This window comes from Macrotis lagotis, chromosome 1 (assembly GCF_037893015.1).
Source record: "Macrotis lagotis isolate mMagLag1 chromosome 1, bilby.v1.9.chrom.fasta, whole genome shotgun sequence".
NCBI lineage: Eukaryota > Metazoa > Chordata > Mammalia > Peramelemorphia > Peramelidae > Macrotis > Macrotis lagotis.
This window is the reverse complement of record NC_133658.1, coordinates 495491278-495518846: the sequence shown is the minus strand read 5'-3', so window position 1 is coordinate 495518846 and position 27569 is coordinate 495491278. Positions and strand designations below refer to the sequence as shown.

General features: G+C 35.7%; 1 protein-coding gene and 1 pseudogene across 4 annotated transcripts in view; both read left to right on the top strand.

The window, feature by feature from the left end:
- The window catches only part of AGPAT3 (1-acylglycerol-3-phosphate O-acyltransferase 3), a 163665-nt gene that overhangs the window by 104156 nt on the left and 31940 nt on the right, over nucleotides 1-27569 (top strand). For all 4 annotated transcript variants that reach the window (XM_074213869.1, XM_074213872.1, XM_074213870.1 and 1 more), the window contains exon 3: nucleotides 20472-20698. In XM_074213869.1, the coding sequence (XP_074069970.1) occupies nucleotides 20521-20698 (178 nt within the window). In that variant the 5' untranslated portion in view covers nucleotides 20472-20520. The remainder of the gene's footprint in view (nucleotides 1-20471; nucleotides 20699-27569) is intronic.
- On the top strand, nucleotides 2985-20465 carry LOC141506791 (pyruvate dehydrogenase E1 component subunit alpha, somatic form, mitochondrial pseudogene; annotated as a pseudogene).

The following is a 27569-nucleotide window of genomic DNA, read 5'->3' as shown; positions in this document are numbered from 1 at the left end:
AATTTCCACTAATATATTTCTAGCCTTAATCTGTTCCCTAAACTTCAGTTTTACATTAGCCAAATGAATTGGACATTTAAAACTGGATGTTCCATAGGAATTTGAATTGCAAAATATCCAAAACAGAATTCATAATTTACATTTTTCTGTTACTGCTGAGAGCACCACCATCTTTCCAATCACCCAAGTTCACAATCAAGTGATTATCTTCAGCTCCTACCCTACTCACTCCAATTATAATTTCTTTCACTGTTGCAAATAGTCTTCTAGTTGGTCTCCATACCTCTTCCTATTCCAATCCATCTTGCACCCAGCTAACAAAAGGATTTTCCTAAAATGTAGGTCTGACTATGTTATCTTTCTATTCAATCAAGTCCAGTGGGTCCCTATTACCTCTTGTATCCAATGTAAAGTCTAAAGTCTTCTCTTTAGTATTTAAAGTTCCTTACAACCTGCTCCCTTCCTACTCTTCTTGCATTCTATTTACCTCCATGTATTCCACAAATAGTATACCTGTTTGTCGTTTCTCACAAAATAATACTTCATCTCTCATCTACAGTCCCTTGTATTTGCTGTCTCCCATGTTTAGAATGTTCTCCCTCTCAACTTACATTTCTTAGAATCCATGCTTTTCTTTAAGACTCATCTTGGGAGCCAAGATGGTGACAGGAGAAGAGCCTCTCTTAGGTGCTTTCTCTCAAAACTCATAAAAAAGAGTGTTAATTTATTTATTTTTTTTTTTGAGAGACAAAACCCACAGAAAGATCCAGTGAGGCAATTCTCCAGCCCAAGGTAATCTGGAAAATAGCCAAAAGGCTTTACTCCATAGGGTTAGAGGGGCAGCCTGGCAGAGTGAAGGAACTCCAGCCTCCTGGAGGCAGTCCCAGGGCGCCTGGGAGCTGTGGCTCATGGCAGTGGGGGCAGTTTCTTGACCTGCACCCCGTGGAGCACTGGGAAAAACCTGGAAGATCAGTAGGGGGATCTCTGCCAGACCGAGCACATGCACGTGAAGCCAGTCCTCAGGGCACTCAGCAAGCAGTCTGCCCAAGGCATCCCAGAACCAGGAAACAGAAGCAGGAGGAACCCATAAACAGAAGCCCCCAGGCAACTGAGCCTTGAGTGCTCAGCTTACCAAAGGGAGGGGAGTGGAGAGAGACTTTGGAGATTTATCCTCTGTAGCTGGAACAGGACTCTGGGGCTCTGACCACATTCAGATCCTGATCACAGTTTAGGCCCCCCATAGAACAAGAGGCAGCCCCATGGCAGAGGGGTGCACTTGTGGTTATACACAAGAACAGGAAGGAAGACTGAGCTTCACACACTGAGATCCTTGTGGAGGGGGTATCCCAGTAATACTCAGAAGCTCAGGAAACACCCCAAAACCAGGCACAGGCTGGGGAAATGAGTAAGCAGAGAAAAAAGAGGAACACCATTGAGAAATACATTGTCTATTATTCCAAGAAGGATCAAAATACTCAATCTGAAGATGAGGAAGTACAAGCTCCTGCATCAAGACTCCAAGAAAAACAGAAATTGGGCTCAGGCTATGACAGAGCTCAGAAAAGATGTTGAAAATCAAGTGAGGAAGATAGAAGAAAATTTGGGAAAAGAAATGAGAGAGATTCAGGAAAAACATGAAAAAAGAAGTCAGCAGCTTAAGTCAAGGAGATCCAAAAAAATGCTGAAGAAAATAACATGTTAAAAACCAGCATAGGTCAAATGGATAAAACAGTTCAAAAAGTTATTGAGGAGAAGAATGCTTTTAAAAGCAGATTTGGTCATTTGGAAAAAGAGATAAGAAAGCTCTCTGGGAAAAACAAATCCTTCAGAAGTAGAATGGAACTAAAGGAAGCTGCTGACTTTATGAGAAGTCAAGGTACAATACTTCAAAACCAAAAGAATGAAAAATTAGAAGAAAATGTGAAACATCTCATTGAAAAAATAACTGATCTGGAAAGCAGATTCAGGAAAGATAATTTAAAAATTATTGGGATACCTGAAAGTCATGATCAGGAAAAGAACCTTGGCCTCATTTTTAAAGAATTCCCACAGGAAAATTACCCAGATATCCTAGAAGCAGAGGGCAAAATAGCAATTGAGAGAATCCACTGGTCTCCCTCAGAAAGAGATAAAAAAAAAACCCAACCCCCAGGAATATTATAGCCAAGTTCCAGCACTCCCAAGTCAAAGAGAAAATATTACAAGCAGCTAGAAGGACACAATTCAAATATCATGGAGCAGCAGTCAGGATCACACAGGACTTAGCAGCAACTCCATTAAAAGCTCATAAGGGCTTGGAATATAACATTCCAGAAGGCAAAAGAGCTCAGAATGCAACTGAGAATCAACTGTCCAGCAAAACTGAACATCCTCTTCCAGGGGAAAAGATGAACTTTCAGTGAACCAGGGGAATTTCAAATGTTCCTGTTGGAATGGCCAGAGCTGAACAGAAGGTTTGATCTTCAAATACAGGACTCAGGTGAAGCATAGAGAGTGGAGGAGGAGAAGGGGAAAATATGAGGGATGTAATGATGATGAACTACATATATTCCTGTATAGAGAAATGATACTGATAATGCTCATAAGAAACTTCTCTTTTAATAGAGCAGGTAGAAGGAGCTTTTATAGACGAAGCACAGGAGAGAGCTGAATTTGAAGATATAATATATTGTCAAAATGGAGTCAATGGCTAAAAGGGAAATGTAATGGGAGTAAGAGAAAGGAGAGGTGAAATAGGGTAAGATTTTCATATAATAAGATTTTTTTTATTACAATGAGCTATTGCAATGATATTGGCGGGGGAAGGCGAGGGGGAATGGATGATGGAAACCTAGCTCTCATCAGAGGCTTGGAGAGGAAACATATATACTCAATGGGGTTTAGACTTCTAGAGTAAGGAGAGAATAGGGACAGGGGGCTGGGGAGGGTGTGAGTGATGGAGGAGAGGGTGGACCATGGGGGAGAGTGGTTAGATATAACACATTTTCTTTTTTACTTCTTGCATGGGGCTGGAATTGAATGGCCTGTCTGGGACCACAGGGCCGGGTAGTTGCTGGGCCTAAGGGGTGGTATGCGGGCTCAGGGCCTCTTGGCCCTAGGGCCAGGGATCTATCTGCTGCACCACTCAGCTACCCTACAGCACATTTAAGAAGAGGGACAGAGTGAAAGGAGAGGGAAAATATAGTATATGTTAGTGGGGAAATACAAATGGAGGGAGTTGGGATCAGCAATGACAACAGTGGAAAAATATGGAAGTACCTTTTGTGATGGACTTAACATAAAGAATGTGATCCACCCGCAGTAGAGCTGGAAGTGTTGGAATACAGTCTGAAGCACATTTATTATTATTATTATTATTATTATTATTATTATTATTATTATTATTATTATTATTATTTGGGGGGTTCAGGGCAAATGAGGTTGGGTGGCTTGCCTAGGGCTGCATAGCTGGGTGGTTGTCTGGTGTCTGTGGCTGGATTTGAGTCCAGATGCTCTGAGCTCCAAGGCCAGTGCTCTGTCCATGGTGCCACCTGGCTGCCCCTATTATTATTATTATTTTTTAATTTTAATTTTAATTTTTTCTTTATTGCTCATGAGGGTCTGTATTTTTTGGGGGAGGGGGTATTATGTTTACTCTTAAACAAGAATATTTTAGTAGTGTATAAAAAAATCATTTGTACAAAAAGTAAAAATAAATAAAACTAAAGACTCATCTCAAATCTTATTTTCCTGAATATTCCTGATCCTTCCCACTTCTCTCAGCTTCTTTCATCTATTCTATATTTATCTTATATGTTATAATTTTTATATGTCTCCCCCATTTGAATGTCAACTCCTTGAGAGCAAGAATTGATTTTATAAGGGGGGAAACTGTAAAATCCAAAAATAAATAAATTTAAAACTAACAAACAAAAGAATTGGTTTTGCTTTTTCTTGGTAGCCCTAGGGCTTAAGAAAAAAACCTGTGGTGGGGCTTAGCATATGGGCCTTGATTAACTGATCAGTTACCAGTGTGTTCCATTTTCTTCATTAGGAGCATGTCTCTCTCTACTTAATTAAGAATATATCTATTTTTGGGGTGGCTAGGTGGCGTAGTGGATAAAGCACCGTCCTTGGAGTCAGGAGACCAAATCTGGTCTCAGACACTTAATAATTACCTAGCTGTGTGACCTTGGGCAAGCCACTTAGCCCCATTTGCCTTGCAAAAACCTAAATAAAAAAAAAAAGAATATATCTATTTTCTCATTAGTCCAATGGGGCCAGGATTGCTCTTTGCAATTTATCAGAATTCCTTTTAGTTTTTCTACATTAGGGTAATTCACAAAAGTCTGTCTATATTTCTCTGAATTCTGTTCATTTATCATTTCTTATCTACAATAATATATTTATGTACTACTTATTTATTCAGTCATTCCTTAATTAATTGCTATTTACTTGTTTCCAATTTTTTGCTACCATAGAAAATTTGGACAAGCTCTCCAACTTTTGTAATCTGATGTTACTGCACCCAATATTTTTTTAAAAACCTAATCTGCCAAATGCCATTTGAAAACAGGAAATGGAAAGTGGGCTTGAGAGAAGTAGCAATGAAGGAAATAAAAGAGAAGATGTATGTGAGATTTTTGAAAATTAGGGGCATCACCCTAACCTCCTTCCTGTTCTTTTCTCTCTCCTGTCTTTTGCTCCTGTTCATTTCTCTTTTTTCCTCTCCTTTTCCCTCTTCCCTTTCTTACTTATTTCCTCTTTGAATTAAGAAGACCTACCCCTGGTAAAGCTTGCTTATTTTTTGTTTTTTTGTGTGCATGTTCCACTTGCATTCTTCCACTATTGCAACTGCTACTATTCCTTAGACTCCAGATTTCTAGCTGAATAACAGTTTCTGGGACTGCTTTCTCAGTAGGCAGAGTTGGCATCAGTCCCTATCTTCTTGGAGCCTTAACATGTTTTTAATGCAATTTTAAAAAATCTCATTTTTTCAATGAGAGCTAAAATTTTAAAATGGGAATTTCCTTGAGAGAGGTAATACTATGACCAAATGTGCTTTTTGGAGGAGATTTTTATATTAGAAAGAATAAAGGAAACACTGAAACTTCTAAAAATGAATAGAAAAGGAAGCATTCAAAATCAAAATTCAAAATGAGGCTGGCAGCTTAAGACAAACTTAGCTTTCTCAATATCCCATTGCTGCCAGAATTCATAGACAAGCTTTCTGCCCTGCCTGCATGAACAGGAACCGTTCATTATCTTCTATTTGTTATTTTTCAACTTTCTCTGATTAGAAAATTCTATAAAAAATAAATCTAATTATATATCAACCTGCATTTTATTAATATTTTTATATTTCATTAGGTCTGTGATTTATCCTCCAGTGATAAATTATAATGCATCTATACTTTTTTATACTGTATAATTCTTGTCTTTATCCTCCTGTAAATCCTCTTCAGCAGACCCACATAGGAATCTTTCTCTAAGTCTCTTAACACATTAAATAAGAACCAAGGAAGCACACAGGCTAAAAGCAAAAGTATCAATAAAATTTATTTTTTTAAAGTGTGTTTTTAAAGCACTGAATAATTTTCTAAAAGCAATCCAATCTGCTCTCCTCCTTCTATGCAGTTCTCTTATCCCTACCATTTCTCCAAAATATATATACTGATGAATTAATGCAAAGGGTAATCAATCTCCCTTGCCACTCTCTATGTTCAGGTGGCAGTTGGTTAATTATCATTTAAACTGCCCTGTTATGTTGTAAGTAATGGTAATTTTTCTTTATTTTCCTTTCCTTTTGGAAACCCAGACAAATATATATATTTAGTTTGTTTTTGTTTCTTTGTTTTTTGCAAGGCAATGAGGTTAAGTGGCTTTCCCAAGGCCACGCAGCTAGGTAATTATTAAGTGTCTGAGGACAAATTTGACTCCAGTCCTGGTGCTGTATTCACTGCGCCACCTAGCTGCCCCCAAGATATATTTTCACATGAGAAAAGTTTGGATGAATTGTTATCTATCAGTCATTTTTATTAATAATAATTATAATGATATCTGGTATTTATGTGATGTTTTAAGGTTGACAAAACACTTTACAATCTTAATGAATCCTCACAACAGCTCTGGGAGGTAAGAGCTATTATTATGCACATTTCATTCATTCATTTATTTATCATGCACATTTATAGATAAGGAAACAGAGAGGTTAAATAACTTACCCAAAGTCATGTAGCTTGTAAATTCTGAGTCTGGATTCAAACTCATGTCTTTATGAGTCTTAAGCCTAATTCTCCATCTACTCTAGCCACTAGATATATGGGGGGGGGGGTTGTGATGGTTAATGCAGAATAAAAAATGTTTCTGTGTTATTAAACCTAGCTGTGGGAAGTATCCACAACAAAAACAGGGCATTTGAGAATAGGGCTGGATTGTGGAAGAAGTTGTATGTTAAATATACTGAGTTTGAAATGACTGTAGGACATTTAATGAGAAAATATCCAGTAGACAGTTGGTGATCTCATGTTGGAACTCAGAAGAGAGTATGGCTATGTAGATATTATAAAGGAGCTGGTGAGATCACTATTTGAAAGGTGATAGTGAAACAGATGAAGGTTCAGGATAGAACCTTGGAGAAGACTCACAGTTATGGGATGAGACATAGATGGTAATCTAACAAGGGAAACTGAGAAGCTTTCATTTAGGTAGGAGGGAAGAACTAAGGGAGAATAATGTCATGAAAATACAAGGTTAAGGAAAATAACTAGGTGGTTCAAGTCATCAGCAGTCAGTTCCTAGTTGGATTAAAAAGGATGATGATTTGGGAAAAGATATGAGATATGATAATTAATAAAGCTGTTTGACTTGAGTGTTAAAATCAGAAGCCAGATTACAAGAGATTGAGTTAGGAGTGAGAGGAAAGGAAGTAGAGGCAGTGAATTAAATAGTTGTGGGCATATTTTCATATTCTTGACATTTATCTAGATATACTACTTTACATCAGTATCTTGAAAAAGTTATTGCAGCAATGAAAATGCCTTAATTTAATCTATGAGAAATAAATTTTATAGTAGGAGATCTAGGTTATCCAAGAGTAAAAATTGTTATTACTTCATTTTAAGAAAGGTTTTCTCACCAGGAGGAATGGGAATTCAGGGAAGCCTGGAGGGATTTGCATGAACTGATGCTGAGCAAGATGAGCAGAACCAGAAAAACACTGTACACCCTAACAGTAACATGGGGGTGATGATCAACCTTGATGGACTTGCTCATTCCATCAGTGCAACAATCAGTGACAGTTTGGGGCTGTCTGCGATGGAGAATACCGAAAGTCCAGAGAAAGAATTATGGAGTTTGAACAAAGACCAAAGACTATTACCTTCAATTTAGGGGGAAAAAAAAGCCATTAACTTATTATGTAATTTTGTTCTCTCTTATACTTTATTTTTCTTCCTAAGGATATGATTTCTCTCTCATCACATTCATTTTGGATCAATGTATACCATGGAAACAATGTATAGACTGGTAAATTGCCTTCTGTGTTGGGGAGGAAAGCAAGATTAAGGAAAAAATTGTAAAACTCAAAATAAAATCCTTGGGAGAAAAAATAATGGTGTTTTCTTTGCATATAAAAAATTTAAGGTAGTTAGCTTTGTGGATAGAGCTCTGGGTCTGACGTCAGAAAAGTACTGAGTTCACATTCAACCTCAGACACTTGCGGCTTTGTAACCCTGGGCATGTCATTTAACCCCAATTGTCTCCAAAGAAAACAAGATGATAATTTGGGAGAAAGTAGTTTAATTCTTACTAAAGTTTTAATGATATCTTTTGCTTTTACATCACATTACTTTCTCTCATCTCTCCCCTTCTTTCAGCGAATCATACCACATGACAAAACATGTTTTGTTTTAGATAGAAAGGAAAAAAATAATAATCAAAATCTATCAATAGTCCATCAGCAAATATTTATTAAGTATCTACTATGTGCCAGTCACTGTGCTAAGGGAGGTGGAAGGAAGGACAATAGACCCTGCTCTCAAAATTCAGTCTAATCAGTAGATAACTTGCAAATAGCTATGTAATACACGCTATATACAAAATAAATTGGAAATAATTATCAGAGGGAAGGATTAAGGAGTTGTGTCATAGAAGATGAGATTTTAATGATACTTGAAGGAAGTCAGGAGGCAGAGATTATGAGAGAGAGCATTTCAGCCCAATCTGGCAATGGAGTATCTTATTTGTGGAATAACGAAGAAATTTGGAGCAGAGGGATGATTACTATTACAGAGGGAAGATTACTATGACACCTGAGTGGAGAATAAACTGGACTGGGAGAGACTTGTGGCAGGCAAACCAACTAACAGTTGATAAAGGCTTGTACCCAAGTTATGGTAGTGAGAGAAGAGGAAATATGAGAGAGAGGTTTCCAACCTAGAATCTATAAGACTTGGCAAAATATTGGACATGGAGCATGTGAAAGAGAGGAGGTGAGGATGACACCTGGACTGTAAACCTGATGACTGGAAGACATACCTTTGCAAAGGTATGTGGAGAGAGGATAAAAGACAGCATCCTCTTAAATACTTCTTTGGGGAATGCTTGTTCTTTTCAACTCTCGAGACATTCATTTACTTTTTTCTTTTTCTTCTTATTGGAAACATTGCAAACATTAATAAACATGAATATTTTCCTTTACAAAAGAGAGGATTAAAAATACTGTATATGAAATAATATGCATAGTATACAGCTTAGGTTGTGTTTGAGAGTAATCTTTTTTCTTTCTTTTTTTTTTTTGCAAGGCAGTGGGGTTAAGTGACTTGCCCAAGGCCATACAGCTAGGTTAATTAAGTATCTGAGGTTGGATTTGAACTCAGGTCCTTCTGACTCCAGGATCAGTGCTCTATCCACTGCAAAACCTAGTTGCTCTGAAATAGTCATTTTCAGTTGTTTTGTGGTTATTGTTCTTTCCATATGAATTGTTGTAGTCATTGTGTATATTGTTTTCTTGGTTCTCTTTCATTCTGTATCAGTTCATGTAAGAAAAAAATCACCAAAATCCAATAAAAAATCCATTAATAGAGCATTTCAGTACTTCTATCTTCATATATTTGTCATTTCTTTCAGCACAGATAGATATATTCCATTACATTAATGTGTCACAATTTATTTAGCCACTCCTTAGTTGATGGGCATCCATTTTGCTTACAATTCTTTGCTATTACAAAAAGTGCTGCTATAAATATTTTGATCTATATGAGAAATTTCTTCTTTTGATTGACCTCCTTGGCATATAATCCTAGTAGTAAAATCTCTGGATCACAGGTATATCCTTTATTCACAAATCTATTGATAGTGTAATAGCATGTCCATCTTTTCACAGTCCCTTCAATACTGAATATTGACACCTTTTGTCATCTTTGCCAGTTTGCTAAGGATGAGGTGAAACCTCAGGGTTGTTTTGATTTGAATTTCTTATTAATAGAGATGTGGTTACAGTACTTTAAGAACTCCTTTATCATATCCTTTGGTTATTGGTAAATGGCTGTTGGTTTGGTATGTGTGTGTGTTTGTGTGTGTGTGTGTGTGTGTGTGTGTGTTTATATATCTTGATAACCCTTTCCCTTCTAAGTGTTCATGCGTTAATTTTGTGCAAAAAAATTTGTTTTATGTAGTGAAGATGATTTACTTTGTCTATTATTTCCTCTATTCCATGTTTAAAATATGGATGTGAAAATAAGATTTGCTTCTCTTCTAATTTTTCTAGATTAAAATTTTTAATGTAATTTTATTTTACTTTTTTAATAACATGCAATAACATTTTCAACCTTCATCTTTTTGTAAGATTTTGAGCTCCGTATTTTCCTATTACCTCCCTTCTCAATGACAGTAATCTGATATCCATGTATAATCATGTTTAAGATATTTCCATATCAGTTATATTGTGAAAGAAGAATCAGAACTAAAGGGGAACAAACCAAGAAAAAATAAAATAAGTTTTAAAAAGTGAAAATAGTATGTTTTGTTCTGCATTCAGACTTTAGTTTTTTTCCTACATGTGGATGGTATATTCTGTTACAAGCTACAGTAAGATCTTTAACATAAAGATCATATATATCTGTTTAGAATTTATTGTGGAATATGGTGTAAGATGTTGATAGCTAAACCTAATTTCTACCTGACTGTTTTCTAATTTTTTCAGAAGTTTTTTTTTTTGTAATCATCATATAGAGAGTTCAATTGCTGGGTTGTTGAGTTCCATTGTTTTTGACTCAAACTAATACCATATTAAATAACATGCTTTTGATGACCACTGTTTTTTATAATATGAGTTCTAAAAGTTCTTTTCCTCAATTTCTACCATTTTCATTATGTTCCTTTATATTCTAGATCTTTTTTCTCTACATAAAGTTGTATTTTTTTCCTAGAATTTTGTAAATTATCCCTTTGACAGTTTGATTGGTATAACATTAAAATGATAATTAATTCTTAAAGATGAACTACTTGAGTCACTTATTCTTAGAGTTTAAACTATGTTCCCTGAACAAATAAGTTAGTTCGTAAGCAGAGTGGTGCTTGACGTTGGTCTCAGTTCATTTTACATAGGATCAGTTCCTTCCTCTGACCTAATTTGCCGGTTTCATTCTTAGCAATGGCACTTAGCAACATTCTTTATTGTTTGTATACGTGTGTGTTGTGTGTGTGTTGTGTGTGTGTGTGTGTGTGTGTGTGTGAGAGAGAGAGAGAGAGAGAGAGAGGCAGACAGAGAGACAGAGTATGTGTGTGCAGCCTACTTCTATGTGTTTCCTCTTTTAATTGCTGTACTTTGACATAGTAAACAAATACTGTAGTCATAGGAGGAGGAAAATTTTTCTATACAATTGTACTTTAATTACATCTTGGAAAATGTGAAACAGTGTAAAATAAAGAAAGATCAAATTGCTCTTAGTTACAGAATGTTAACTTGATACAGATTGTTAATTTGATAACTTGAGCTATTCAATTTAAAAAGCATCTATTTAGCACCTAAAGTATACAAGGTAAACAGAATATAAGAACAAAAACAAAGCAGTTCCTTCCTGTTAAAGCAAGGTGCTTTATATTCTCCTGCTGGTATACTTTGTTGTTGTTTTTCAGTCCTTTCTACATTTTTGCAATCAGCTCTTCAGTGACCCCCATTTGAGGTGTTCTTGGCAAAAATACTGAAGTGGTTTGCCATTTCCTTTCCCTATTTATTTTATAGATGAGCAAACAGAGGCAAAAGACAACCCATTTCACACATAGGTAATGCAACAGAGTCTTGAACCTAGTGCTGGCCTGCAAAGGAACCTTTGAAATCTCCTGACCAGTTGTCCAACCCCATTAACCTATGTTGACTAAGAGCTCTTGTAGATCTTGCTGCTAATTTATTTTCCCTCCAAGACCAGAAGTTGGCTTGCCAAGGGGTGACTTGTTGCTTTCTTTCTAGGGTGTTGCCTGAATTGTACTGTTCTCTTACCCTTGTGGGATAGACCTCCTAAGTTGTCTTGGGTTGGAAGACTTTTTCACTCTGACCTTTTGTAACTGTGCTCCAGAATTGTATTTTGAGGCATTGTTTAAAGTTGTATGGAGGCAATTTGGGGGACCTGCCTTTTCTCTGCTGTCTTGGCTACCTTTTTCCTCTTAAATTCCTTCCATCCTCCAGCTTCCATTGAAAAGTTGCTCTCACCTTTGATTACACTTATACCTGACCATACTTTCAATTGTTGCTTTAATCTTCACTCATACCCTGAACAAACTTATCTTGGAAGTGAAGTAGGAAAACTTTTTTGCTTCCTACTGCCACTTCCATATACTCCTTTGACAACTATATCACTCAGCAATTCCTACTTTGAAGTTCATTCCAGTAAAATTTTCCACCCATTTCAGCATTTAGCGACTTACCATATACAATTTCCCCTCCTTTTTTCAAGTAGTTCAAAACTTGAGTCATGTCCTTGTCAATTCTTTTTTTAAATTTTTTTTTTTATTTTGCAAGGCAATGGGTTTAAGAAAGAACTGTGGAGTTTGAACAAAGACCAAGGACTATTACCTTTAATTTAAGAAAAAGTTGTCTTATTATGTAATTCTGCTATATCTCATACTATATGTTTCTTCCTTAAGGATATGATTTCTCTCTCACGACATTCAATTTAGATCAATGTATACCATGGAAGCAATGTAAAGACTAACAGACTGCCTTCTGTGGGCGTAGAAAAGCAAGAGTTGGGGAAAAATTGTAAAACTCAAAATAAATAAAATCTTTCTTTAATTTAAAAAAATTAAAGTTGAAAACTTTATATATAATTGGAAAAAATACTATTAAATGGGGAGGGAAAAAATACTACCTGTGCCTTTCAAAGTCATTTATACAAATGTCAAATAGCATGCTATGGATGTATCTCTAGCTCTGGGACCATCTACTAACAACCATCTTCTAAGGTTCTTTGAGACCAATTAATGACTACTCTACATTCAGTCATTAACTGGAGCTAAATGTTTAGCCCACTTCTCTTCATCTTGTAGACAAGGATAGTATGAGGATCTTTGTCAAATTCTTTATGGAAATTATGCTGAACTATACTTACATCAGTCTACTGATCAAATAGGGTAATCCTGCCTAAAAAAGAAAAAAGTCTAATGACACAATCTGCATAAAATTTTTAAAATTATAGATGCATTTTATTTAGCTGTAGCAAAGATTTTCTACCAAGTACTCAAATGCCCTCATGAAGTTCCCCAAGAATAGTTAAACTTTTCTAATTTGTAGTGAAATTGATCTTTCTACTTTTGTACTTTGTTACTAACTAATAGGCTAGAAGGATTTATCCTTTAACTTTGGTTGAATGTCATCAACATTGTTCCTTGTATTTGGTCTGAGTTTTGTTGTCTTCAGGGTCATCTTATTTATACATTGTTGCAGTCACTATTTATATGTTCTTGTGGTTCTGTTTTATTTCCTCTGCTCACTTCATACAGCTTTCTTGTTTCTCCAAATTGTCCATATTTATCATTCCTTTGATCCAGTGTTCATGACTAACATGAATTCAAATAATGAGAAATTCAATTTTGTGCAAATTTCAAAAATACCAGATAGTATTTAATGTAAGTCAAAATTCAATTAATTCAAAGTGTTTGACCTAGTCAAGGGTTTTATTATGCCTTTACATTGTCATGCCTTTACTTGCCTATCATCACACAGAGACACACAGACACACAAGACACACAGAAAATATGTTGCTGTATGACATTTCCAATAGTTGTGCTCATTTTTTAAGATTATTTAAAAAATGAACAAAAAGAAGAATGCTCCAGATAGAAATGCTGCCATTGCAAAAAAAAAAGAGGCTTGTTATTACATTAGAATAGAAATTCAATGTAATGAGATCACAAACACACAAACATATAACTCATGAAAACAGCTATGTTTCCAAGGATGTGCCATATTCCATACAGTTTGGACTACAGATTTCTTCTAACTTTGATTGTGTGTTTCAGAAAAAAGAAATGCAGATTAAAATGACTTCTGAGATAACACCTCATGCCCATCAAATAGAAAATAGCGCTTAAAAATTTCATATTCAAATCTGGCAAGTTAGGGGAGAATAATTGTTGATAAAGCTATTAATTGCATGGTCATTTTAGAGAATTATATACAATGAAAACTATACATTTGTTCCTATCCTTTGATATGTTATTCCTACTTCAGGAAAATGCCCTAAGGATATTAATATTCACAAGGAAAAATAAATCCGGGGTGGCTAGGTGGCGTAGTGGATAAAGCACCGGCCCTGGAGTCAGGTGTACCTGGGTTCAAATCCGGTCTCAGACTCTTAATAATTACCTAGCTGTGTGGCCTTGGGCAAGCCACTTAACCCCGTTTGCCTTACAAAAAAACCCCCTAATAAACAAACAAATAAATAAATAAATCCAATGGCTTTTTTGTAGAAAAGTATTCCTAGTGGTACCACTGACAATCTAAAAAATTGGATACAGCACATGTTTTTATAATTGGGGGAATGCTTGAAGAGACTGTGGCATATTAATGAAATGGAAATTTTTATGCTAGTAGAAATTATAAAAACTTATGTGGAATATGTAAATCCAAGAAAATAACATACCAGCAAAGACAACTATGTCCTCAGATATTTCCCAGTTCAGAGAAGAATTCAGAGGCAACTCTCAAAGTATTCCTGTTGTGCTACCAAAAAGTTCTCCCTATTCTCTTTATCCTTAAACATTTTTATTCAGGATTATCTTGTAGATCATTATCTTTGTCTCTGTTTCCTTCTTGAACTATGTGTATTTTATCTCCTTATTTTAACTCTCTTTAAATCTTTGTTTGAAGCAATTTTTTTTGTAAAGAATATATTGTTAGATTCTTTTTTCTAGTTCATTCTGTTTTCCTGTTCTTTTTTTATGAATAATTGTTTCCCATATAGTTTTATGTCCATCCTGCCTTGTACTTTTTCCTTTCTTTGCTTCTACTTGCTACTTGACAAATAAGCTAGAGGTAGAGTTTACCTAACTCTTTTGATCTTGAAATTAAATGGTTTGGTTTTTTTTTACCTATTGTTGATGGAGCTGTGATCATTCTGGAAAGCAATTTAGAATTATGCATATAAAGTGACTAAAATGTCCATATCTTTAGACCCAGAGATTCCATAATGTGATTAGTCTATATCCTAATGAAGCCACTAAGAGGAAGAAAGTCTTTACATACAACAAAATATTTATAACAGGACAAAGTGCTGTTACAGCACAAATTTCAAATAATTGGAAACAAAGAAGATTCCCATCAATTGGAGAATGGCTAAACAAATTTGGTATATGAATGTAATAGCTGTATGAAATGATGATGGGATGAAGCTAGAGAAATTTGGAAAGATCCACATGAATTGATGCATAGTAAAGTAAGCAGAATTAAGAAAACAATATGCAAAATGATTACAATGATGTAAATGAAAAGAACTTCACAACAAAAAAAATCATGTTATGAGATGGCCCTCTGGGAGAAATTGAGGAAGGATATTCAGGTTAAGTTAATGATGATATAAAAAATGGGCATCAATTAAAATTAATTTTAAAAATATAAAAGGCCTGAGGATTTGAGCTTTTAATAATAAAATTTTTAACATTGTATCCAAATTAATGATAATTATAGACTGTGAATGATGAAGTCAAAAAACAAAGATGGAATGATAAAGCTTTGCTGATTGCCCCTGGTTTTAATGTTGTTATAGATCCACCTCCCTAAGGTCAGATCTGGCACATCCCCTAAGACCTAAGTAGTGGAGAAAAAAAAGGCAAGTAGGATTGCTTTACTTCTTCTCAGGATTGAGTCATTGTCTAGTTTTCATGAGTGTGTAGTCACATAGATAGGAGAAACGGGTGTTACTTATTAAAAAGTTATATAAAATTATTATCCTTTGCTTTGCTTTTCCAGTAGTGACCAGCCATTCTTGCTTATTTCATTCACTCTGTTTTAGGTAAATTGCTAGCTGAGCACCAACGATGCCAGTGCCACCATTAGCAGATCTTGGCTCAGACTTTGGTTATTGGTTATTAAATTTATTGTGGCTTTTTAATGTCTAGCTATCTTCACAAATCTATAGATGATACGCAACTGGAAAGAAGCCAATGGATAACAAAATAAGGAACTAAAAAAATCTTAATAGGTTCAATGAATAATATTAAATTCAATAGAGAGGATTCTCATATTTCCCAACTCTCCCTCCTAGGGAAAGATACATTTGTTGCAGGCTTCCAAAGGAGACTCAGGACAGTGTGCAATCCCAGGCTTTCTATCTTGGACTACTACTCCATGAGGTTTCCTCCATGATGATGAGTGTCACCCAGAAACTGACTGGAAGAGGGTTATTGGCAGCCTATCAATACTTTGTAAATGATACTTCATTTGATATTGCTATATGATCTTTATCAACTCGCTTGAGGGCTCCTCAGACATAACAGCTGTCACAAGAGAGGAAGACTTCAAGTACTGAAAAACAAGAACTGTCTGTGGGATGGAATGGAAAGAAGACTATTTGTACAAGCCGAAGATCATCCGTGGTTTCTGCCACTTAGATGATGATCAGGAAGCTTGTTGTGTGGGGCTTTAGGCTGGTAAAAATCCTTCAGTTCATGTGATGACAGCCTTGCCTATACTTTTGGATCTCCCATTGGAGAAATTTTGTAGAGTTTTCAGGACAAAGAGAAGATTGTGGTAAAGGGAAAAGAAGGATTGATAGATATATATCTGCTAAAGGTAGCAATGGCATTGTTGAAGCTCAAGTAACTCTGGGAGCTGGTATTGGCCTGGCCTCTAAGTTTACTGGAACAGGTGAGGTTGTTGATTTTGTGATATTGGATGGTTAAAATATGGCAACTTTGTACCTTGTATTTTTATTTGTGAAAATAATCAATATGGAATGGGAACATCTAGAGACAGCAGAATAAGGGGTGTAAGAATCAGGGTAGGTGGGGACCCTGCATCAGCAAAATTTGCAGATACCTCCTGCAAATCAGGAAAGATAGCAAAGTGACTCTGGGTTCAGTTGTCCTTCTAGGGAAGAAATTCAGGAAGTTAGGAGTATGAGTGACCCTGTCATGCTTCTTAAGGATAAGATGGTGAACAACAACCTTGCTAGTACTGAGGAATTAAAGGATTGAGGATGACTTTCAGTTTGCCGCAGCTGATCCAGAGCCACCTTTGGTAGAATTAGACAAATCTATTTCAAAGAAGTGCCTTTTGAGATATATCACTAGATCAAGGACAAATCTATCAGCTAAAAACAAAGTTAATGTGTGGAAACTTAATTAAAGACTATTATTAGGACATTATTTTGTCAACTTTAAGAAATTAATTGTATTTTTAATTTTCTTTTTTTTTAAATTTTTTTAATTATTTAAGGCAATGGGGTTAAGTGACTTGCCCAAAGGTCAAGCAGCTAGGCAATTATTAAGTGTCAGAGACCAGATTTGAACTCAGGTTCTCCTGACTCCAAGACCAATGCTCTATCCACTGCGCCACTTAGCTGCCCTCTGTTCTTAGTTTTCTTAAGGAAAAGATGATACCTACAAAAATAAAGACATTTTAAACTGTCATTAAATAATACTAATTTAATTATGTACATTAAATTCAAAGGATATTACTAATGACATACATGACATACATACAATTCATTGTTTAGTAAAAGAACCTAATTAATTAAAAAATCCAATAGAGAGAATTGTAAAATCCTGTATGTAGGTTAAAAAATTAATAAATTCAGGAATTATGATTAAACTATCAGTTCATTTGAAAAGATTAATTCTTGAGCTCCATTGAGAGGCATGTCATCCAGAACATAGGAAATCAATAGTATATGTGTTGCCTTTGGGGATGATCTGCAGAATTTCCAGAAGATGGTGGCTAGAATGAACAATACACAAGCATTTATTAAATACCTATTATGTTATAGGCAATGGGAATATAGATTCAAAGAATGAAATAATCGTATTTCAACAGGAGCATTCTAATGGGAAGACAAGAAGTCTACATATAGGTATATGCCCAATAAATGCAAAGAGAATAAATGCAACATAGTTTGGAGAGGAGAGACCTGGTTTTGGGGGGAAATCAGGAAAGGATCTTATAGAAAATAGTTCTTGAAATGCATTTTGAAGGAAAAGAGCGATTATATGACTTAGAGGTAAAGAGGTTTGTTTTAAGGCATGTAGGATGACTAGTGCAAAAACAGAGTATTAGATACGAGGAACAGAGAGATGATCAATTTGGATGGTTCCCAAATGTGAGACCATATTATTCATTGCATATCCCCTGAGCCAGAACCAGGTACCACTTCCAGATTCTCTTCTAGCACTGTCATTCAGAATTTCTTTGAATTACACGAAGAGGCAGTTCTTTTCCTTGCTAAAGCAAACCTGTACACCCACAGGTGATCTCATTCCATTTGGTCTTCTCCAGCAGCTTGCTCTATCACACTTATTTTCTCACTTATGTCCATTGTCTGTGTACTGACTACTTTCTTACTTTGAGTTCCTTAGGAACAGCAAGGACTTTGCTTTTTTGTTGTTGTTTTTTAAATATCTATCCCCAGCTCTTAGCACAGCGTTTGACACATAAATGCTTGAGGATTTGACTTTTACTCCATAAAAGATACAGCATCTCATCTAGATCTTGATATGCTGTTCTCTATGGGAACTTGGATCATTTTCCTTTAAGGAACATCTTAAAGAGTTCACTATGTGGCTCTGCACCTTTTGACTATCCTTAAGGTGACCCCTCCTGTATATTTTCCCTTAATTAGAATGTATGCTCCTTGAGAACAGGCATGGTTTTAACTTTTCTATTTGTATCATTAGCACAATTCCCCATGCATATTATAATTACTGAATAAATATTTGTTGAATTGAACTGAAATATTCCTGGAAGGACCTGAATCAGTATAGCAAATACACCTCAAATTAATTTACATAATTAATATAATATGAATCAAAATATGAAGATTGGTTAAAATCATAATGCAATGTTTATAGATAAATGCAAAAATTAGTGAGTGTAGATTTATATTTATAGAGTCATAGGTAGAGTTGGATGATTAACCAGTTATCACAAATCTGTCTGGTACTAGGAGAAAAATAATAAAGTAGGTAGATAACTATAGCAAATGCAACTTTTTTTATTAAAAACCTCTACGTAAATAATGTCTTTACTAGAAATAAATTTTTCAAAAGAAAGGATTTTTTTTTAAAGAAAAACCATCTGTAAATCAGAATCTTTTCTTTTTTAGGTTTTTTTTTTTTTTTGCAAGGCAAATGGGGTTAAGTGGCTTTCCCAAGGCCACACAGCTTAGGTAATTATTAAGTGGCTGAGACCGGATTTGAACCCAGGTACTCCTGACTCCAGGGCTGGTGCTTTATCCACTACGCCACCTAGCCTTCCCACTGTAGATCAGAATCTTATACTGAAGTAGAAGACAGGCGACCGAAGTGAAGGGAAGAGATGCTGTTATTGATAGGGCTCTTGGCTGTACATTTAACAGTGTTAGTAAAGAAGAAGGCAGAATTGACAGGTCTTTGTAAACTTATTGCGTATGGGGTTGTATGAGAGACAGTGAAAAAGGATAACATCAGTGGTAAGATTGGGTGACTAAGAGGATTGTAGAATATGCTACATTAATAGGGAAGCTGAGAAGAAAGTATAGTTTAGGGGTAAAGATATTGAGTTTCGTTTTAGATAAGTTGAATTTAAGATATTTGTGGAACAAAGATGACCAATAGGCAGTTAGAGATGCAAATCTGTAGGTCAGAAAACAAGTTTAGAGCTGGACAAATCATTTCTGAGTATCATCTTTATAGAGATGATAATTGACTCATGGGAGCTGATGAGATCACCAAGGAAAGACAGAGCCTTAGGATCATCCATTGTTAGTAGGTGTGACCTAAATGAAGCTCTTCAAAGGAAACTAGTACCTAGGCAAGAGAAGAATCTGGAGGGGGTATTGTCATAGAAATCTAGAAAGAAGAGAGTTTCAAAGAGAAGAGAGCTATAAAATCAGAGGCTACAGAGAGATCAAGGAAAATGAGCCTAAAGATAATTTAGAAATTGTTAATAACTTTGGAGACAGCAGTTTTATTTGAATAATGAGGTCAGAAGCCAAACTTCAGAGAGGAAATAACTGACAAGTAGATGTCTTTATTCATTAGAATTCCTTAAATGCAGGTAGCTGCAGACATAGGGCCAGGGACTAGGCCTGTGACTTTATTGGTGTTGGAACTTTTTCCACCAATGTAGGTCAGTACCATCTCTTCAACTTAAAGAATTAGTTTTTTTAGTGCCCTCCTAGTGACTTACCCATCATCACACAGTCAAGATGTATCAGAGGCAGGACTTTGAACCATGTTCCAGCCTCCAAGACTGACTTTCTATCCATTGAACCATAATGTGTCTCATAATTAACTGCAAAGGATATTTAATTGCATTTTTATTTCATTATTGAGTCTATAATAATTTTTTTTAAGGAATCTGGTGATTCAGGATCATTTTTCTAATTTGAGTTGAGAAAGTAAGTGGGAGCCCTTTAAATTTTTTCATTTTTTTACACACTAGTCTTCCAGTGGAAAGAGTTCTTAGACCTGGGTTCTAGTACAGACTATGATTTAGTAGTCAAAATTATGTGCATAATTGCTCAATTTCTCTGACTCTCATTACTTGCTTAATTTCTCTGAACCTGATTCATTAATTATAAAATAGGTATTAAGTACTTAACCTCTCAAAAGGCTGTTGTGAGGAAAGGGCTTTTTGAACAAACTATTAAATTCTATATAAATATGAGCTACTAGTATTAATAGTCATTCTATATAAACATGAACTATATTAGTAATCTTTAGTAGTTATCCGTCATTGTTGTCATCATTGTGATACCCTAGAAAACATCACTAAAACATTTTTCCTCTTCTTTTTTTAGGACATCTGTACTAAGTGAAGGACCCTGTACCCACTACTAAGTGATTACCATGGGCCTACTTGCATTTCTGAAGACTCAGTTTGTTGTACACCTGCTCATTGGATTTGTCTTTGTTGTAAGCGGGCTTATCATTAACTTCATCCAGCTATTCACCCTTGTCCTCTGGCCTATCAACAAGCAGTTTTACAGAAGAGTAAATTGTCGCCTTTCCTACTCACTATGGAGCCGTGAGTATTTTTTTGAATTATGAAAGAGCTACACAATTTAGATAATTGCTGAATTGTTTACAATTGCAAATAAACAATTTTTCAATCCTCAGAAAGCTGAGAACACTTAGACATGATTTACAATGCTAAATATATTTTCTATAAAGCAGAAGCTATAAAACTTTAGTCAATAGAAATGTTCTATGGCTTTATCGGGTTTAATTAATGAGTATTGTAAGTTGATAAAATGTACTTTATTCCTTTAAAGTTTGGTTTATATCATCTTTGTCATTCTTTCCACTATAAAACACTTTCCCTCTTTTATTAATGGCACCCACATCTGGAATGTCTTATTCTTCTCTGCATCCCCTTCTGTAATCTCTTCAATACCACTCCAATGACCCTAACCTCTCAACTTCTTAATCTCTAATAATACCTTCCAAGTCATTCTACCTTAACATCTTCTAGGGATGGTGACACTCTAGATCTACACAATCGCTCACAACTCTTCCCTTCCAAGATCCAAGATTCTTGTTCTTCTACGTCTCACACAGCCTCCTTCATCTTGCGCACGTCATTCATCATCACTGTGATTGTCTGGCTCCTTCCCTGCTTATCATCCCTATGCCAGTATTACCCTACTGTCTTCTTTTACATTTTGAAACTAGAAAGACCTCCTTCACTAAGCTCTTCTCTCTCTCTATTCTCCTTTCTACTGATACCAGTACCTCCTGTCTATCTTCTCTACTATCATGTCTGAATTTCTAAGTTATCTAGAAAAAGTCAAGGAACTGTGCTAAGTCCACTAACAATTTGTGCTATCAGCTTTTAATTAGGTCTTTAATGCTATATATAAATTCTTTTATTCATTTATAACTAAATCCCTATCACATCGGCTATCATCTGTATTTCAGTCACAGAATTAAGGAATTGGAAAGAACTTCAAGAGCCATTTAATTGATCCACAGGGTCAGGTAGGTGGTGCAGTGGAAAGAGCACTGGCTTTGGAGTCAGGAGGATGGGAGTTTGAATCCAGCCTCAGATACCAGCTGTGTGATGTTGGGCAAGTCACTTCATATCTGGCCACTGGACCCAGATCATTCTGGAGGAGAAAGTGATGTTGGTGACTTAGCACAGAACCCCCTCACTCAAATCCAATTCATGTGCTTGTCATGGCATCACTTCCCTGATGTCATGGTCTTTTTCAAGAAGTGAGGACAAACTTTTTTTTTTAGAGTATTCTTTTTTTTTATTATTAATTTTTATTAAAGGTATTGAGTTTTACAATTTCCCCTCCGCTCACGGAAAGCAATCTGTCAGTCTTTACTTTGTTTCCATGTTGTACCTTGATCCAAATTGAGTGTGATGAGAGAGAAATCATATCCTTAGAGAAGAGACAAGATTTCTAAGAGGTAACAAAATCAGACAATAAGATATCTATTTTTTTCTAAATTAAAGGGAATAGTCCTTGAACTTTGTTCAAATTCCACAGCTCCTTATCTGGATACAGATGGCACTCTCCTTTGCAGACAGCCCAGAAACCCAGCAACCACCCAGCCCCTTGGTCCTGGACAGGCCACCCAATACCATTACCTTGCAAAAAGTAAAAAAAGAAAATGTATTATATCTGACTAGCCTCACCTCTGTCACCTACATCCCCCTTCCCTCTCCCTGTCCCCTTTCTCTTCTTTTTCTTCTAGATTTCTATATCCTGTTGAGTGTATATGTTATTTCCTCTCTGAGCCATTTTCAATGAGAATGAAGGCTCCCTCATTCCCCCCTCACTTTCCCCCCTTCCATACCATTGCAAAAGCTATATCTTGACTCTTTCACATGAAATATCTTTCTCTTTCTTTCAGTACATTTGCCTTTAACCCATTGACTCCATTTTTTACAATATATTATACCTTCAAATTCAGCTCTCTTAGGGCAACAAAAATGTGCATACCCTTTGACCCAGCAATACCACTACTGGGTCTATACCCTGAAGAGATGAGGAAAAAGGGTAAAAACATTACTTGTACAAAGATATTTATAGCAGCCCTGTTTGTGGTGGCAAAGAATTGGAAATCCAGTAAATGTCCTTCAATTGGGGAATGGTTTAGCAAACTGTGGTATATGTATGTCATGGAACACTATTGTTCTATTAGAAACCAGGAGGGATGGGATTTCAGGGAAACCTGGAGGGATTTGCATGAACGGATGCTGAGTGAGATGAGCAGAACCAGAAAAACACTGTACACCCTAATAGCAACATGGGGGTGATGTTCAACCATGAAGGACTTGCTCATTCCATCAGTGCAACAATCGGGAACAATTTTGGGCTGTCTGCAAAGGAGAGTACCATCTGTATCCAGATAAGGAGCTGTGGAGTTTGAACAAAGTACAAGGACTATTCCCTTTAATTTGGAAAAAAAAAACAAAAACCCAGATGTCTTATGGTTTGATCTGGTTACCTCTGAGAATTCTGTTCTCTTTAAGGATATGATTTCTCTCTCATCACACCCAATTGGGATCAAGGTACAACATGGAAACAAAGTAAAGACTGATGGAGTGCTATCTGTGGGGTGGGGGTGGGGAGAGGGAAGCAAGATTGAGGGAAAACTATAAAACTCAAATAATATCTTTAATAAAAATTTAAAAAAAATTCAGCTCTCTTGTCTACATATGCTCCTTCTACCTGCTCTAATAAATGAGAAGGTTCATATGACTATTATCAACATCATCTTCCCATGTAGGAATATACTCAGTTCATCATTAAATCCCTCATAATTTACCCTTCTTGTCCACCCTCTCTTGCTTCACCTGAGTCCTGTACTTGAAGATCAAACTTTCTGTTCAGCTCTGGCCATTCCAACAGGAACATTTGAAATTCCACCTGTTTCACTGAAGGTTCATCTTTTCCCCTGGAAGAGGATGTTCAGTTTTGCTGGGAAGTTGATTCTCGGTTGCATTCCAAGCTCCTTTGCCTTCTGGAATATTATATTCCAAGCCCTACAAGCCCTTAAGGTAGATGCTGCTAAGTCCTGTGTAATCCTGACTGTAGTTCCACAATATTTGAATTGTGTCCTTCTGGCTGCTTGTAATATTTTTTCTTTGACTTGGGAGTTCTGGAACTTAGCTATAATATTCTTGGGTGTTATTTTTTTGGGGGTCTCTTTCAGGAGGAGATCAGTACATTCTCTCCGTTTTGAATAGCAACTTTTTCTTCACATCAAGCCTAAATTTGTCTCTGCAACTTTTCCCTTATTGCTCCTAAGTTTTATTCTCTGGAGCCAAGCAGAACAAATCTAATCCTTCTTACACATAAAAGCCTTTCCAGGACTTATAATCATACATAATGTCCCCTTCTCCTGTACCTCTAGAATCTTCTCTTCTTTAGATTGAACAACCCAGTGGCTTAAACCAAATCTTATGGTGTTGTGCAATATGGTGTGGTGTAAAACTTCTTAATCTTTTTTGTATCATGGACCCCATTCTGGTAAAACCTGGACACCTCAGAATAATGGCTTTAAATATATAAAATTGAAATATGTGAGATTACAGAGGAAATAAATTATATTGAAATACAGATATCAAAAATAAAATTTTAAATATACTTACCCCAGGTTTACAATATTGGTAGTTAAAAAGAGAATTGGCTCTGGATTTAGAAACTCTAGATTCAAATGCTTCTCAAGTGTACTTATTATATGATGTTTTCAAGTCATTTAACTTCCCTGGGCCTCAGTTCTGTTACAACAAAGGGGTTAAACAGGATTTCCTTTGAAGTACCTTCCATCCTGAAGTCTATGCTCTTATGATTCTATCACTATCCTGGAAGTCTTCCTGTGGATGCTGTTCAGCTTCATCTTTTGTAAAAATTTCTCTGAAGGAAGCACAAAAGAACAGACTTTGGATTAGGGCAAAGTACAATGAGATTATCATCCCCTTATTACTGGAACCTCTGCTCTCTTTGCAATCCAAGGTTACATTAACTTTTTTGATTTTTTAAATTTTTATTTATTTAAGGCAATGGGGACAAGTGATTTGCCCAAGGTCATACAGCTAGACAGTTCTTAACTGGCCACACAGCTAGGTGATTATTAAGTGTCTGAGACTGGATTTGAACTCAGGTCCTCCTGACTCCAGGGCAAGTGCTCTATCCACTGCACCACCTAGCTACACCAACTTATTTGATTTCTATGTCACACTGTTGGCTCATGTTGAGCATGTTGCAGTTCAATAAAATCTTGAGAGATATGTCGGGCAAAATGCTGTTTAGCCACACGTCCCCTGTCTTTTACTTGTGAATATGATTTTGGGAATCCTGAGTTTAGCACTACACATTTATTATTATAAAATTTCATCCTAATAGATTCAGCATAGTTTGGAGACTTCTCAAGATCTTACAAGATAGCCCATTCTTCAGCTATTCAGATATTGGCTATCTCTTCTAGAATTGTGCTGTCTTCAAATGTGATTAAAATTGTATTTCTAACTTTATCCAACTAATTTATAAAAATTTCATAATAAATTAGAAAATAATCAACAAACATGAATATTTGCATACCCAAAGAAGGTCTGAAAATAAAGATTATATTTGAAACCATAGTTCCTTTTAATATACATTAAATTTAATATGGTATTAACAACATGCACCTGCTTATTTATGTCCTCCTCTGAACTGCTCTCTGAGCCTTCTTTGAGTTTTTAAACATTTCATTAAATTTACCATGCTTCACTTTTCGTTGCCTACATTATTACCGCTCATCCTGCCTCCACTTCACCAGAGGCAGCTAAGCAGTGCAATGGGCAGAATGCTGGGTCTGGAATCTGGAATGTCTGAGTCAGATCAATGCCCAGATACTTAGTGACTGTGAAATTGATGGGCAAGTCATTTTACCTCTGTTTACATCAGATTCTTCAGCTGTAAAATGAGGATAGTGATAGCACCTACCTTACAATCTCATTAGGAAGATCAAATGAAATAATATTTCTAATGCACTTAGTGTAGTGGCTGGCATATAGGAGATCTCATTCCATTTCCTTTGTTCCCTTTCCCCAAATAAAAGCCTTCCTTTATGACAAAATTATAGTCAAGGAAAAGAAATTTGTCATATAATGTTCTTATCTGGAAACTTTCAAGTCACTTCACCCAGTTTGCCTCAGTTTCTTCATCTGTAAAATGAGTTGGAAAAGGAGCTGGAAAATCACTCCAGTGTCTTTGCAAAGAAAACCCCATGTCATGAAGTCAGACACTGCTAAGATAACCTTAAATAACTGGAATTGTATATCTCATCCTTTCCACCAACATATTGGAGCTAGGGTTCAACATTAATTTTCTGGAACCATTGCACTAATCAAAGTTCTTAACTTCTTTTAACATTATTTATCTTAATAATATGTGATCTCTTTGGGATACAGACTTAGTAGTGGTATTGCTGGTTCAAATTGTATGCAGAGTTTTTTATAGCCTTTTGGACATAGTTCCAAATTACTCTCCAGAAAAGTTGAATCAGTTCATTAATGCATTAGTGCATTAGTGTCCCAGTTTCCTCACATTCTCTCCAACATTTGTTAATTTTCTTTTTGGTCATATTAGCTAATCTGGTAACTCCGAGTTGTTTTATTTGCATTTTTCTAATCAATAATGGTTTAGAGCATTTTTTTTATGACTAGATAGATTTAATTTCTTCGAAAAACTGCCTGTTCATATTCTTTGAACATTTATTATTTGGGGACTGACGTATTCTTATAAATTTTTCCTATTTCTCCATGTATTTTAGAAACAAGGCCTTTATCAAAAACACTAGCTAGCTAAGAAAAATAGTTTCCCAGTTTTCTGCATTTCATTTTTAAAAATCTGTTATGATCAAAATTATCCATTTTTCATTTTATAATGTTTTCTATATCTTGTTTGATCATAAACTCCTCTCCTCTCCATAACTAGAACAAATTATTCCTTTTTCTCCTAATTGCTTTATGGGATCATCTTTTTTGCCTAAATCATATGCCCATTTTGACCTTATATTGGAAGAGGTTGTGAGATGTTGGTCTATACCTAATTTCTGCCATAGTAATTTACAGTTTTGTTCAAAAGTGTGTTCCTCTGCAGAATCTGTAGTCTTTTGATTTATCAAACAGAAGATTATATAGTTGTTTTTTTATTTTTCCTTGTCTATCTAATCTATTCCATTGATCTACCACTCTATTTCTTAGTACCAAATAATTTTGATAATTGCCACTTTATAATATAGTTTTAGGTCTGGTATGGCTAAGTTACCTTTGCATTTCTTTTTCATTAATTCCCTTGATATTCTTGATCTTTTGTTTTTCCAGATAATTTTGTACCTTTTTTTTATAAAGTTTAAAAAATAATTTTTTGGTAGTTTGATTATGACACTGAATAAATTGATTATTTTAGAAAGAATTGTCTTTTTTGTTTTTGCAAGGCAGTGGGGTTAAGTGACTTGCCCAAGGTCATACCACTTGGTAATTATTAAGTGTCTGAGGTCAAATTTGAACTCAGGTCCTCCTTACTTCAGGTCCAGTACTCCATCCTCTGTGCCACCTAGCTGCCCCAAAACTAAAGTTAATAAGCACAGTATTTTTTTTTCTTTTTTTTCCTTCCCCCTTTTTTTGGGTTTTTTGCAAGATAATGACTTGCCCAAGGTCACACAGCTAAGTACATATTAAGTGTCTAAGGTCATATTTGAACTCAGGTCCTCCTGACTCCAAGGCCAGTGTGCCACCTAACTGTTCCCTTTTCTTTCTTCTCTGTGTGTGTGTGTGTGTGATTTTTAATTATACTAGCTCGGCCTACCCCCAAACAATTGATATTTTTCCAGTTGTTTAGGTCTGACTTTAATTGTGTGAAAAGTGTTTTGTAATTGTGTTCATAAAGGTCCTG